The sequence below is a fragment of the Oreochromis niloticus genome, linkage group LG19 (assembly GCF_001858045.2).
Source record: "Oreochromis niloticus isolate F11D_XX linkage group LG19, O_niloticus_UMD_NMBU, whole genome shotgun sequence".
Classification (NCBI taxonomy): Eukaryota; Metazoa; Chordata; class Actinopteri; order Cichliformes; family Cichlidae; genus Oreochromis; species Oreochromis niloticus.
In genome coordinates, this window is record NC_031983.2 from 8,945,597 (window position 1) to 8,960,538 (window position 14,942).

At 40.2% G+C, this 14,942-nt stretch overlaps 2 protein-coding genes across 4 annotated transcripts in view; one reads left to right on the top strand and one right to left on the bottom strand.

Annotated features, from left to right (window-relative positions):
• Positions 1–14,942, top strand: part of dnajc17 (DnaJ (Hsp40) homolog, subfamily C, member 17) — a 42,115-nt gene that overhangs the window by 15,855 nt on the left and 11,318 nt on the right. The window contains exons 9-10 of the mRNA XM_003447743.5: positions 1,924–2,004; positions 2,566–2,685. Of these exons, the coding sequence (XP_003447791.1) occupies positions 1,924–2,004; positions 2,566–2,685 (201 nt within the window). The remainder of the gene's footprint in view (positions 1–1,923; positions 2,005–2,565; positions 2,686–14,942) is intronic.
• Positions 6,826–10,484, bottom strand: LOC102081895 (cdc42 effector protein 3). Of its 3 annotated transcripts, none has more exons than XR_001224662.3 (3): positions 10,066–10,484; positions 9,830–9,986; positions 6,826–8,380 (listed from the first exon to the last, which is right to left on the bottom strand). XR_001224662.3 is itself a non-coding variant. In XM_005453308.4 (2 exons), exon 2 carries the CDS (start codon positions 8,237–8,239, stop codon positions 7,625–7,627), a length of 615 nt encoding a protein of 204 aa, XP_005453365.1. In that variant the 5' UTR covers positions 8,240–8,380; positions 9,830–10,461; the 3' UTR covers positions 6,826–7,624. The 3 variants fall into 3 exon arrangements, 1 of the variants encoding a protein (XP_005453365.1); XR_001224661.3 differs by having other exon boundaries at positions 10,076–10,480; XM_005453308.4 differs by having other exon boundaries at positions 9,830–10,461.

The following is a 14,942-nucleotide window of genomic DNA, read 5'->3' on the forward strand; positions in this document are numbered from 1 at the left end:
CCAAACCTTCTCAGACCTATACGTGTGCCTTCATTAGCACCCTGTAGGCACTCCAATATTTTAGTTGTGGTGTAGTGTAATAGCAAAAATGTTCTTGGGGTATGTGGTCCCAACTGCCTCCAGTTCTTTAACAAGCTCCACCTGTGTAGTTTTAGGCTGATCACCCACCGTTCTCATGGTCGTCCTCACTCCTTGAGGCAAGGTCTTGCATGGAGCTCCAGACCAAGGACAAATGATGGTCATTTTATATTTCCTTTATTTCCAAATAATCATAACAGCAGTTGTCAACTTTTCACCAACCTTCTTGCTGATGGTCTTGTAGCCCACTCCAGCCTTGTTCAGGTCTACAATCTTGTCCCCAGTGTCTTAATGTCCGTTGACAGCTCTTTGGTCTTGCTCATGGTGGTTCTAAAGGTTGGAAAGGAAAAATCTGATTATGTGTAAATTGCGCTTTAAACACATAATAAAGTGAAACCAGGAGTATCTGTTATTGATTGATTAGAGCTGTCTATCTGTCTATCTGTCTATATATGTGTGTGTGTGTGTGTGTATGCATATGATTGCATGGTAAAAAACCTACCTGCAGAGTCCAGCCTTATTTGAGGTTTGCATGACATCAGTGTTGTAGATTGTTTTGTTCCTCCCCTTAAATAAGGCCCATTAAGTTTTGTTGCAGTGAAAGTGCTGAGGGCAATGTTGTAGTGCCCTTTTAAAGCCATGCACACCATTGTTTGTGCCCCTCTCACCAAGTGATTAAGCAGTGCCGAGGGAGGCATTAGGAAATGTGCTCTTCTCATGCAACCTAGTACCACCTTATGCTGTGATCTGTCACAGGGGCTTTTGGCGTGGCATAGGTTGGATAGGGCAAGTGTCAGTGACGTCAACCTGGCTGGAAAAAGGCATTTCAATTTCTCTTCTGCACGCATGCAATCAATATGCTCCCAAGCAGGAGGGAGTAAAAAAAAAAAACTCTGGAAAAAAGTGTTGCTTCTTTTAAATTCTTAAGCAAAGGGAATATATTCTAAGAAAATCCTGTTTAAGATGGCAAGCTCCAATGAGTGACAGTTAATGGTTTGGGCAAGTAGAAATAGCCACTGCTGTGTGGGAACGAGTTTGATTGTGTGTGTACGTGCATGTGGGCGTGTATGGACTTGTGTACTTTGGCTGGTTGAAGTAATACATCTTTGTTTCAAAAATATGTTACGATATTTATATTTCATGAAACAGAGGTCTTTAGAGAGTCTCCTTTGTCACTGTTGGCTTGCTTCAGAGTGTCCTTAGTAAGCATTAGCATTCTTGGACTTTCCCGTTCCCAGAAAACATTTTTTCAGAATGAGATTCTTAAAGGCCTCTTTCCTTGTACTCTGTGTTCCCAAGCCCCACTTTAGTTAGGAATAAGTAAATGGCATTGAGCTTTTTTACTTGATCCACCTGAGCTAATCATGAGGAATTTAAAAAGCCCCTTGTGCTCCTCCATTGTGTTTATAGTCTCCCCCTTCTTTTCTCACCATCTCTTTCTTAAAGAGGTTGGTCTTTGCTTTGCTGCACTTTCAGGCCAACTTTTCCACTCTGTTGGGATCAAATGAGCTCAACATCATAAATCAGCGCTGTTGGCTATGAAACACATCTGTCAGCTTTAATGCTGACAGTAGATGTAGATGTTGTTACTGTTCAAAGAATAACTGGCTCAGGCTCAAACGTAAGAACAATATTGTGAGGTCTAATAACAAACACATATTGAATGCTAACTTCTCCTCAGGAAGTCTTTTATATTCACCAGTGTTTTGAAGTTTTGTGCCTGTGTGTGGTTTTTGTTTTTATGGTTATGGATTGTGCTGTGAAAAGAAATATTAATTTGAATGTTCAGCATTATTCCTCTACCTCAATATGACTTTGTTTTCCCCCCCTTTTTTTAACTTCTAGTATGGTGATGTTTTGAATGTGATCATCTCAAGTAAGAAGAAAGGAAGTGCTGTTGTAGAATTTGCAACTGTGAGAGCTGCTGTAAGTACCTTGACTCCTGAATGAAAACCTCAGAAACCGTTTTCTTCAACATTCATTTGCCTCAAAATTCCAGGTCACCCGATGAGTTTGATTATTACTCAGAGTGATAGCTGTCATAGACTTCCGTGCCTGGGGACGGTCTGTGTGAGTGAAACTGATATTTTAGTCATTCTGTACCGCAGAAGTCCCGATGCTGATGGAAACCATTGGACGGAAGGAACTGAGCCGTCTTATTGTTCCCCACTGTCTGGTTCCTCAGGCTCTTTGTCATCATGATGTACTTTTGTTGTTGTGGTTTCCTTACCACAACATGTGTTTCGCCTGCAGAAAATATGCCTGCCAGTCTACTGGGATCTAGGTACAGGTTCTGTTGTCTCACCCTGCCCATCTTCATGTCCCAGCTCCGGTGTTGGCCCACCTTTATTTAGGTGTTATGTGAACTGAACTAGGTTTTAGATTAATATATTACAATTTTACAACACTCTGTAAAAGGAGAAAGTTTTTTTTTCCTTAATAAAATACCCACTCTCACATTTTGTTTTTTGTTTTTTGTTTTTTTAGGAGCTGGCAGTTAAGAATGAAAGTGGCCTAGCTGCAAATCCCCTGAAGATTTCCTGGCTTGAAGGACAGCCTGAGGTTTTTGCCGCAGCTTCTCAGTCTGGGCAGTTCATGCCTTCACAGGTACCGGTATAACATTAAAATGCGCTGTTGTAATTCCCCTCCTCTCTCATAAAGCGTGTCAGCCCCATGTTACAAAATCCTCCCGGTTACATTGCTTCCAGCACAAATACTCTTGCCTAAACACTGCCCCACAAAGAGAGGTATGTAAACGTTCAGAGCTTTTATTTTCATATCAGCGGTGCAGATATTTCCCCGGTGCTTGCACTCCCATTCGTCTGACCTAGAACAATGTGTTTGGTTAAATGGTCCTCGGTTTATTTGTTTTGGAGTGGTGAGGTGCTGGCCCGGCACTGGCCCACAGCCCCTCATTGGCTGCTCATTAACGGAAATGACCTGGCAGACCCCAGGATTGCTGCATTTCGTGTAGCAGCATGCAATAATGGCAGTCTGGCACGTGAGAAAGTAAAAATTGATATTTTGGTGCCAAGTGATTACATTTTTTTCTTTTTATTAATTACTTTTGGATTTTGGCCTTTTTCATTAAGTCAAACCTTCTGATCATCTTAATATAACATTTTTTTTTTTTAATTTGAAGAATTAACCTCCTATGGACCACAGTTTGCTACAGAAAACTGCTGAACTGGGTTTCACCTCTCATGCTAGTGTGGGGTCTACGACCCCCTACGCAGCACTAGTATCTGTGACTGAGTCTGCACACTGGGACTTGTCACACTAATCTCTTTAAATGTTATTATGATAAACCGGTTTGCATTGCAGATATTCAAAGATGATTGCTTTAGCCGTTTTTGTCCTCTAACTCTGACTGGAAACATTACTATGCTAGAATTATTTTCAAATTAGCCCTCACTGAGAATACTTCTTGCTAAAGAGGTCCCACATGACATAATAGATAAACCATGGCAGATATTAGCAGTGTTGATCCACACCTATCCACGGGTCAGTGGATGTGAATGTTCTTTTCTGATTCTTATCTGGGATCTACAAATCTGATCCCTCTCCTGTAGCTGAGCCCTCCATAGTGTCCCAACATTATCCAGCTGCAATCACATAGGAGCAGAGTGAGGACTTGGTTCTTTAACCTCATCAATCTAAACACAGCTCACAGAGTCAGCGTCTCGCCACAGGGAGCTCAGATGCATGGATGACTTCACCCTTAACTTTAGTTCCATCTCTGCTGGGCTTAATAAATGAATTTGAGGCCAGTATGAGGAGCCTAATGGAGTAAAGGGAGGGGCAAATTCCCCCAGAAGACCCCCTCAGGGTACAGAGACTTTGATCTATCTCATGGTGTGTTAAATTTTTAACTTCTCTCACAGAGAGGAGTGTTGATCTTTTGGCTCTGTTTTTGTTGCGCTTGTCCAAAAAGCAGATATGACATGATTTATAACTGGACCTACTGCATTCACCCACTTTTTCTCACCATGGATATTAAAACATTTCAAAATATGGGAGGGCCATGTCTTTGGCACCATGTGGAATTGCTCCCCACGCTCTTGACTAAATTCAGACCCTTCATTTGGGAAAAGGATCAAGTTTCTTTTCTCGATCGTTCACTGTTGCGTGTGTACCAGTTAACGTTACAGATATGACAAATACGTCGTAGTGACAGGCTGAAAAATGGGGAGGTTGAGAAAAGGAACCTTTAAATTTTCCCAGAAGTCCAAATGTTTCTTTTAGTACATGGTTCCAAATCTCAGTGAATGCTAAAAGAACCTATTATCCATTGTTAAACATTTCAGTGCAGTCGTATCCGAGAGCGGCAAATAGTTGCTGCATCACAAAAAGGGATTTCACACGGATAGTTTATCTTAACGTACAAACTCTCGGATGTGGAATCCCCATCTATCTGTCTGCTTTGTTTTTGCCAGACCTGACGTTCGTGCCTCCAGAGATATGATGCCATCATTAATCATTGTGTCTTGATTCATGGTTTATTGCTCAGTTTAGCACACCGTATTATTTAAAACGAGTCTATTGTAAAGGGTTTTAAATTTGAGCTTTCTGTGCCTGCTTCTTCCATCAAGAGCCAGGGAATCATTGCAGGGTTGTCACGGCATAAACCAGATGCAGTAGATCAGCTATTCTGGGATTGTTTTTCCAGCCTGCTGGTTTGCTAGTGCTTCAAAAGTGCGCTATCACCTAAAATAGTCCTTGTGTCTGGAAGAGATGCATTGGATGTGGCCTTGCTGTTGGCATATTCAGTGCTGGCCTGAAACCTGCTCTTAATGGAGATAATAGCTGTTTAGGAATGAGATTGACAGCCTTCTGTTTATTGCAATGACCAGACTTAAAATCTGAATATTTCTTTTTTTTTTTTGGTTTTGTTCTATTTCACATTTTTGTTAGTAGTAATAAAGTAAAAAGTAAAGAGAAACGAGCAGTGAAAATACACGAGACTGAAGGATGATCGGCCGCTCACGAAACGGAGGATGGGAGATGTTTTAAAAAAAGATGTGCTGGTTTGGAATACATAGAAATCTATGCCTAAATGCATTTAGCTCATCATGCATATCATGAGAGGGGAGAGCTGTTTTCAATTTGCTTGATCCTCTTTGCAGCTTGATAATATTTTCTGTCTTGACACACGATACCGGCAGCATAAACAAAAAAACTGTTGGTTTTATGAAATCCCCTTTCATGTGTAAATACAAAAAAACAAAACAAACCAGACCGAAACAAAGACATGTAGCATTAGATTTCACTGGGAAGCACAATTACAGGCGCAGGACTCGTGTCCTATTTGCCAAGACAGTATATTTAGTGTTTAAGTTGGTAGCTGACAAAAAAACACAGCTCATACGAGCTGGTTTAGAGGAATGACGAGATTTTTATTTTGTATTCTGCATGACAGCAAGTTTAGATTTTTAAACTGAGGGAAGTGATACCAGATGTGATTGGGATACTTCACAGTTTGGCCAGTTTTTTGCAGCGCAGACAAGATAATTTGTCTTCCATCACAGACTCTTTCATCTCGTATTAGCCATGTGGCTGAACATTTGCTCAAGTTGTGTCCTTCACAGGACTTTCACACAGATGACAGACTCAGAGAAAACCAAGGACACATGCATGCAGGAAAATAAAGATGCCAAATATTATTTCTGAATGTTTTAATGAGGAGTGGTTTTCCATAAAATGCAGCGGCTATCTGATATTGCACAATTCCTCTTTCTCTTGTGAATAGATAAGGTTTTGCTTGCTTAGGGAGTTATTGCATCGAGCAGGGCAACACAGTATAAATCTCTGTCAGTGAATAGCTCATTCTCCTGTTTATCCTGAAGTTTACTAACAGACTCTGGTTAGCTATTGATACCCACCTCTTTGTGCTTTAGCTGTGCTTCAAAGTCCACTTTACTCTAGTGCAGCATTCATGCCTCTACTGTGCATGAAATTCTGCCATGCGTGTCTAATTTTGGCCACCTCTAGATAATATTATTGTGTTGAGGAGTCCTATACAAGCTGTAATTTCTCTAGAAAATGATAGATATAAACACATAAAACAATGTGTAAAATAAAGAAAAAAGCAATTTCATCATACAAGTATTTGATGTTTTTATTTGCTTTGCACAAAAAATACAAAATAAACAATTTTTTCTTCAGAAGGAAATAAAAAACATTCACAATGTGTTATTGGCAGAAGTCTACAAGAACCGGATATATAAATGTTCCCACAAACAATGCTGTTTCTGTTTGGACTTGCATAGAATTCTAAATTTATTGCTTGAAGAACTTATTTTGGTTTCTAGATTTTGTACCATGACCCGTGGCGCTCTTAGGAATTTGACTACTTCTGGGTTTTGTCCCACATCCCATCCCGGTAACTCCCCAACAAAGAAGGAGTGAGGCTCGTCCCGACCTCTCCTCTGTAGGTTTGAGGAAAACGTATGGACGAGTGTCGTTTTGACCGCGTAGGCGAACGCAGACTTCCACGCGTGCTTCCCTTTGCTCGTGTGCCAGTGTGTGAGATACAGCATGTATTTTTGCGTGTCGGGTGTATTTGGGTAGAAGGTAGTGTTTAAACCCTCATCAGAACTTTTGCTACAGTAATGATGTTTCTGGTCCTCCTCCTCCCGCAACACCCCCTGCATATGTGGAAGTATCAAGTTACCCTTTACCACTTTCCTTCTCGTGCACTGCTCACCAGAGCATTGAACGCTGATTTGCAGCTAAGAAAACAGCCTGCTTTGACTTTTTTTTTTTCTCCATTTTTCTTCTGAGGTCTTGGACCTGTGGCCTGGCTTGGTCTGTAGCCCAAACTGCCACCACTGGCTGGCTTTTATTGGAAGCAGGGCTAAGTGTTTGTTTTCACTGCCTTGTTGGGAATGAGAGATGGGGGGTACCTTGGTCTACCTTTGAGTGGGGCCTCTCAGATGCGTGCGGAGTAAAATTTGCCCTCTGCACACAACAGACTGGCAAGCACGCCAAGGCATCGCAGCTCCAAGGACCTTGGATTCCAGTCGTTGCGTTTCTTTTCTTAAACACAACAATCTTAAGTCTTAACAGCCGTTGTCAGTGCCGTGATGTGTGGTTTGAAGAATTAAAATAGCTAAGGGGAAATGTGAAAAGGGTGAAAATGTCAAGCTCTTAGTTTAACATGAGACAAAGTTTAATTATTAACTTAAACACTGGATCTGCAAAGGATGATTGCTTGGAGAACATTAACTTTGTTTATGTGCCCCCTTTTCAAACAGAATCACGCTTACTTTTTAGTAAACGCTGTGGATCACAGTGCTCTAGGAGCATATCCTGTGCCTTTTAAAAAGTGTACAGTGTTCATCTTTGGTTTATTATTCATTGTTTGGGATTCTGCAATCCAAAAAAGCAGATATCTTTAGATTTATCTGAACATAATTAACAAAACTATATCCAAATGTGATGATTTCGTCTCCAAACAGGATTCTGGACAAGAGGAGGCTCTTATTGCTCTCTATATTCCAAACCTTTAGTAAAGCCTCTCTGAGACGTTTGGCTAATCTCTGGTTTATTTTTGCAGTTTGTCCATCACCTGAAGGACATCGTCAAGGATCGAAGGGCCCAGGTCTAGGTTGAATGAAAAGCCACTGTCCTCATCCTTTTGTTGTCCCGTAGTTTTGTCACAGGTCTCTGTAAAGTCTTCATCCCCATCTGAACCTGTGCTGCCCCATCTGGAGCTATGAGTCTGATTGGAAGAAGTATTATTCCCTGTTTGGCAGCCATCCTCTTTTTCAGCATCTACATTTCCTTTCTCGCTGTCCAGCAGGGGCAGAGAACTGCATTTCTTTCTTTTCTGGGAGTTATTGTGCTGGTGGTCCACAGACAAGTCAGGGGTCTTTTTACCCTCAGTCTCGTCCAGATTCAGACGAGGTGGCTTTGGAGGCGGTGAGCAGGCCAGAAAGACATTCTGCTCACTTTGGGAACTTTGTAAAAGCAGGTTGTGACTCTTTAGAAAAGACAGATCTCCAAAGCTGTCGGCATTGTTTCCAATATGCGTGATGTGGCGGAAATCGGCAAGCGGTAGGCTGATCATATTGACAGACAGAACCTCCTTCCTCTTGGAATTCCTGCTGGACCAGCGACCAGAGGCTGGCTTTCTGTGCAGCGATGCTCGGAGTGGCATCCTAGCAGATCTGGTTGAGATTTGCTTAAATGTTTCAGTTTATTCTTTTTTGTTTTTAATGAATCCTCAAAAGTCTTTGTAGTCTCTTTCTTCTTTGTTCAATTTGTTAGGAAGTTTTGATAATTAAAAGCATAACTCCATCTGCAACGAAACGCAAAAAGAGAGTATTAACATTTTAACAAATAACAGTATGATACCACATTTCCCGCAGCAGCATGTCATCCAGGTTCTCTCTCATTGATGCTAGAATATGAAGGAGATCTGTGCTTGTGTTTGTCATGCTTTTCAAAACCAGATGTAAGGATCTGACTGTGTCTGTTAGCTTTTTTTAAATTATTTTTTTAATTCACATCCATTGTGTAGCGATTGCACCTGCTCCACTTGATTTTCATTTAATGAAATGCAGCAATTATTTGGCAGCGAAGGGATGTTCAAACAATGCTTTGAACCTTTCATTTACAAATATTTACTTTTCAAATCCCCTCTTTTCCGATAAATGCAGGTGTGGTCTGCTGCACGTCTTCCAGAGGAAGTCTTCTAGTCCATTTAAGACTTCCAGTAAGAGAGTCAACAAAAAAAATAAATAAGAAAAAATGCCAGAGTGGTAATTGTTATCCTGTATGCAGTGCATTGTCTTCACTTTTTGTTTTGGGAGGTTGTTATTTGCCTCTCAACTTCTGTCAGAAATTATGATAATAACTTCACTTTCGAGCACATGTTTATAATTTCCTCAGAAGTCTAAATAACTGGGATAGAATTAGTTTATTTTGCTGTGGTGTGAGAGGTATGCCCCGAGTCTGGATTTGAAAGTTATTTAAGATAAAAATCAAATACAGCGATTCCATAAACAGCATCGCACTCTAGGCATTATCTTAGAGGATAAATCTGTTTTTTAATGTCTTTTGGAGGATAATATAATCTTGAAATTTCATTTCCACCAGCAAAACCTAAAACATCTTGGTCACAATGAACTTTATCGAAAAAACAAAACAAGAAAGCGTTTTCACATTCCGTGACCAGTAATGATTTTAGTGAGCGAAACAGAACTCAGTTCATCAACGCAGGCACGCCGATTAGATAATCTCCTCTGTGTCTGTGATTTTTAAGCCTCCCAACAGCTTTGCCCACAGTTAGATCTGTGTTCGTGACTTGAAACACTCACTCTGTAAATTTGTAAACCACTTCGGCAAACAGGTTTTGTTGGCCTGTAAAGGTTTTATCGGCACTTTAGTAGCAGCGGGAGATTGGAGCGCGCGGACTCGACTGCATTCCTTTCCAGACATGTCAGTTTGGCCAAGGAGGAGTCGTTGGGATTTTAGCCATGAGTATCGTGTTCAGGAAACACTTCGTGGCCAAGTTAAAAACTAAAGAAGCTCATTAAAACACATTGGCCAAGAAACACATTTTAAATGATGGTTCCGAACGCTCCATTAATTACACATCTCGGAGACTGATAAGGACTCAGTCTGCTGAAAACTTTAACCACAATTAAAATAACTGATGTTAAGATTTTTTTCTTGCCGTGCAGTTACTTTGTGAGAACTATAACAATAATTAGACAAAAAAAAGAGAAAAGATGTTAGTTCTTACCTGTCCTGCTGGGAAAATCAAGGATAATTGAATCCCACACACACGCACACCCGTCTCTGTCAGGAAGCTAGGCTGTGTGTACCTGCACACTCTCACAAAGCTTCCTTTGACATGACGGGGCTTGTCAGCTGTTACAGAGAAGATCTCATTGAACAGCCTTGAGACACAGAAACAATGTGAGCTGAAACAGTCTTTTCCTCATCGTAGAAGAAATTCTAAAGAAAGTATTTATGTACCATTTCCTACCGTTCTCTGCTTCAGTGAGTGTTTTAGATAATCCTTGCAGAGAGCTCTTTTTGTGTCTGGCTGATGAAAGTCTTCTTCCCCTAAGTGATAAGCCAGGTGAGGTCAAAGTATAAGATTGTTAAGAGATCCAGGTATTTCTTAGTTTACATCTGAAGTCATCCCACCTACAGTCATGAGATTGTATCATCCTGTTTGCGGAGTGAGTTGGCCTTTTAGTCGTAGGTGTTACAGTAAGTCCTGCTGGTTGATTGGCTGCACCCATCACCTGCGGGTGAGTCAGCACAAAGCACGAGCTCCCGGTTTAATTCCCATGACACTGAGAAAGACAGAAACTGCCGTGCACGACTTATTCTTAAAGCTGAATGGTGTGAGTGAGAGAAGGGAAAGGGGCGATGTATAGTTTGAAGTTTGAAGAGGTTGGTCATGTACAACTGATTGTGTTTTAGTAAGAGTGTGTGAGACTGTTATAGATTGTGTGCTTATCTGGGGAAAAAAGGAAGTCCTAGTAAGTGAGAAAACCGGTCAGCCCTAATCTCTGTCTTATTGTCCCTCTATTCTGCTGATTTCCTGATTTCCTGTCTGTTGTTGACTTGTCTAATGCCGCAGAGTTGAGCCCACTCCAAAGACTCTTCTGCCTGAGTGGAGGCCTGTAGCTATTCTGTGTAATCAAAGCTCAGTATCCCACACAGACATGTATGAGCAGGCACGCTGGATTTCACAAGAGGGATCACTTGTTGGATTTCTAATTCTCACGCCTCCAGCGTGTTGTCTTTGCTCTGGAATGCTATAGTAGTGGATAACACAAAACTGTGTCAGAGCAGAAAACGTTTGTGCGCTCGCTGGAACCTGTTTGCGTAAAAAGGTTTAAAGCCTCAAAGTTTCAGTAACACTCACTGTTACGCACTTTGATTGTGCGCCTTTTTTTTGGGACTATTATCTTCTGAACAGTTGCATGTACCTGCTTAGTGATGTTTTAAAGATAATGTATTTCATAGTGCTGAAATATTGCCATGTGTTGGAGAAAACTGTAGATCTGTGTGCAATGTTTGTTTGTTTTTGCCTTCCTCTCCAACCCTAAACATGCCGGGCGTGAAGGACAAATCATATTTTTTAAGCGCTCCTTTGAAATTGATCCAATAAACAACATACGCCCCGCCCTCATCCTCTCTGCTGCTCTGCAACTCAGGACCAGAACAGTCTGCAAGAGCAGACACAATTACTCACGCAAATGAAATTATCATAACATTTACCCAAGGCCGAAACAGAACATTTTTGAACATCTCTCTTCTGAGAAACCCCCTCCTTCTTCCACCTACAACCACAAAACTGCTTTCATGCTAGAAGACAATCAGGGTGAAGAGCTAGTGTTATCTGTGGTATTTGGGTATGACCTCACAAGACCTGCTGTCTGACCAAGGTTGGGCTCAGTTTGTTAGCAGTGCTCTCATGCTATGTAGCCTCTGGGCTTATGCGTTTAGCCTGAACTGGATTTCTGCATAAGCCTCTTTTCTAAGGCCTGACCATAGTGGGCAATGTGGTTTGATGCAGCTATGCCGGGCCTGAAATCTGGGATGCTGCATGTTTTTGTTGTTGCAGGATAAAAAGTGTTTCCAGATATTGCTTTGACTGGCGCAACGATTCCAAACTGAGGCTTTGGTGGATATTCTTTTGGCTCTTTGTTGTATGTACTTCAGCTTCCGCTGTATCAAGGCCCTCAGACAGCCAGCATTTAGAATAGATTTACTGCAAGATTTGGCTTATTCTTTTATATGAAAAAGCTTTTTTGTTTTATTGGCAAATACAGGACATTGGGCTGTGATCAAATTCAGCGTGCAATACATCAATGAATTACCCAGATTATTTAGCTCGTAAGACTTGTTAAAGTAGTCATTCCCACCTGTTTGTATTTGTATAAACAGTTTCTAGTAATTTTCCTTTTATCATTTCTGGTGGAAATGTTTAAATATGCATTTGTCATCATCTTCAGCATTGTTGTCACTGTTCGTCTGCAAAGTTATGACTCAGTGATTAGCCGTCTGAAGGTTTTCCAACAGAAACTTGGCTGTGCGATTGCTAAGAGGAAGTGCAGACACTCACTTGCATGATTCCAACATGACAGAGATCTGACACCAAAGCCCAGGTGTTACTTTACCGAATACCAAGCGCACACTCACCAACACATATGACGTAGCTAACAGTAGCTTCTAATCAACACAACAAAGTCACGTCAGGTCCAACACAGTAAGCGGATGGCTTGGCTGGGTGAAAACAAATATTCTCTGATGAGGTAATGCACTGGGGTGCCAAATGTCACAACACAATAAAACAGCTGGATTATTTACGTTTTGAGGTTTTACACCAAAGTTTGTCAGTCATCGACAGAGACATTTAATGTTTTTGAGTTTTTCATTTGTGCGTGTGTCTGTCCTGTTATCATGATTGGGGTTTGCAGGAAATGTGTTCAAAGTCAAACATGCTCAGAAAAATTGAAGAACAAAGTGAATAGAGTTGGGTCGTCCAAGGTCACTGAGGCCTGATATCCTTCCCATTCTTGTGAACACAATATTTTAGGAGGACCACGAGGGAATTTCATCAGAATCAGAATCTTTTACTGTTGTTATGCCAAAAGCACAGAAAATCATATGCTCTGCTATTCAGTGCAAGGAAAGCAATCTAACTATTCCCAAAAATATAAACCATTTTAAAAAAGTTCCTGTTAACTAATACAATATAAACAATAATATGTATGTGTGTGTGCGCTCTAGTCATTATTAATAGCACAATTTCAAAATTTAAGAAAGTGCGACCTCATAAAAAGTGTTTGTTTTTTCTTGGCCATAAAGCAATAATGTTTACATTCATTATTACATAGTTTGCAGAAATATCTGATTAATGGCGTTTTATGTCTCAAGTGAAAGGTCAGCTTCACTATGACATAATGCTTTATGACACTGTTCTGCATATCACCAACTCGGGAGCAGAAGATTTAACATTTGGTCAAATACTAAATTGCCTATTAACCTTTAGTGTCCCCCTAAAAAAAAATAAAATAAAAAAATTGTTGAACCTACACTACATACTGTATTACTTTATGAATCTGGGCACACTGGGATGTAATCTGGAGTTTGACTGGTTAGTGGAAGCTTACACCCACAACGTGATAATGTAGGTTTGACTCGTGACACTATTCTACATTCAAAAATGACCTGAGGATGTTTAATATATAGTATGGTGCTGCATTGTCTTACATTCAGTTCCCTTTAACTCATCACCAGATCTTTTAATAAGGGAAAGCTATATTAGCATTATTATTATAATATTATGTAGTTTATGGTTGCAATTTTGTGCTTTAAATAGTACTTTGCATTCTTTGTTACACAGTTATAATGTTGAAGACAAAATTGATATGCATTGTTTTTGTGTAGTTATTGCAGCATTTATTCCAAAGAATTTCCAAACTCATATCATTTGGAGGTATCAGTAAAATCTGAGGAATGTTATTTCTCCTGACACTGACTGATTAGTAATTATTGAATCATGGCTGTGATTTTTAGATTAAACTGCAGATTTGTAGAGTTGATGTAAACAATACATACGGAGATCAGTTTTACTGGTTTTGCTTAGTTTACACATTAATTAGTGTAGATAACACATGCACAAGCGAAGTAAACAGAAATGTGCAATTGTTGTGCCATTTTCTTTCTTTTTTTTTTTTCCTTGTGTAATACCTCGGCTCATTTTTTGACATCTCCAAGGTTCAGATGGTGTTCTTGCAGTGCCCTGGCCTCCTTTGTTTTAATAGCAAATCTGTTGCAATCAGAGGGCTTTTCCAGGAAGGCTGGAATGTGAAAGACATAATTTTGCTTTTACAACGATGTATTGTTGGATATTGCAGAAACCAAACCCCCACATTTCCCTATTCGAGGATCCCTGAGCTCATCCATCATAAAGAGAAATGCCAGGGCACCAGGAGTTCAGGTCTTTGCTGCCATTTCTCTTTTCACTGTTTATATCCTTTACTTTTACAGATTCCAAAGGCACTTTTCTGACTCCACCCTGCACGCTTCCATTCTGTTGAATACTGTGTATACCCATGAACATAGTTATATATAGCTTATATGGGGTCAGTGTTTGAGTACAGCAAAGCTAATATGATTGAGCTGATGAGCTAATATAATTACAACTTTAGGATTTTAGCTTTCGTTGTATTTTTTTTGAAGTTCCAGAAGTGATTTAGATGACAGACTGGAATTATTATCAAACATTATGAAGCTTCATTAGCTACCTGCATCCATATACTGGAAGGATGCAATGCACAAATACACATGGTCACTAATTAGTGCTAATTAGCAGATTAAAAATATAGTCACCAAAACTGAGCCACACAAGTCTATGGTCTCTGCCATAGCAGGCAGTAATAATTATTTGATAATTTCATTTAAAAAATGGCACAAACACCACAAACATAGTTGAGAAATCCAGTTCAGTGACTTCAGTTATCTTAGGTGAGCAGGGTCGTGTCCAGGATTTTTTTTTTTTTTTTTTTTTTAAATGGGGTGGCACAGGCGAATCAAGAACAAAATGGTTTATTACATAAAAATATCCAAAATATAGTAGAAAAAAAGAGAGTACCCCAAGTTTGAAATACTTCAAATACAAGTATATTAAATTTGTACTTTAGTAAAGTACTTGAGTAAATCTACTGAGTTACATTTCTTATGGCTCTCTCAATACTCTCATGCAAAGATGTTGGACATTGTAAGACTGGTAGTACACTATGCCAATGGTATTGGGGGGGCACCCGCATCCTGGTGCCACCCCATGCCCCGCTCTGGATACGCCCCTGCAGATGAGACCTGGTAGACAG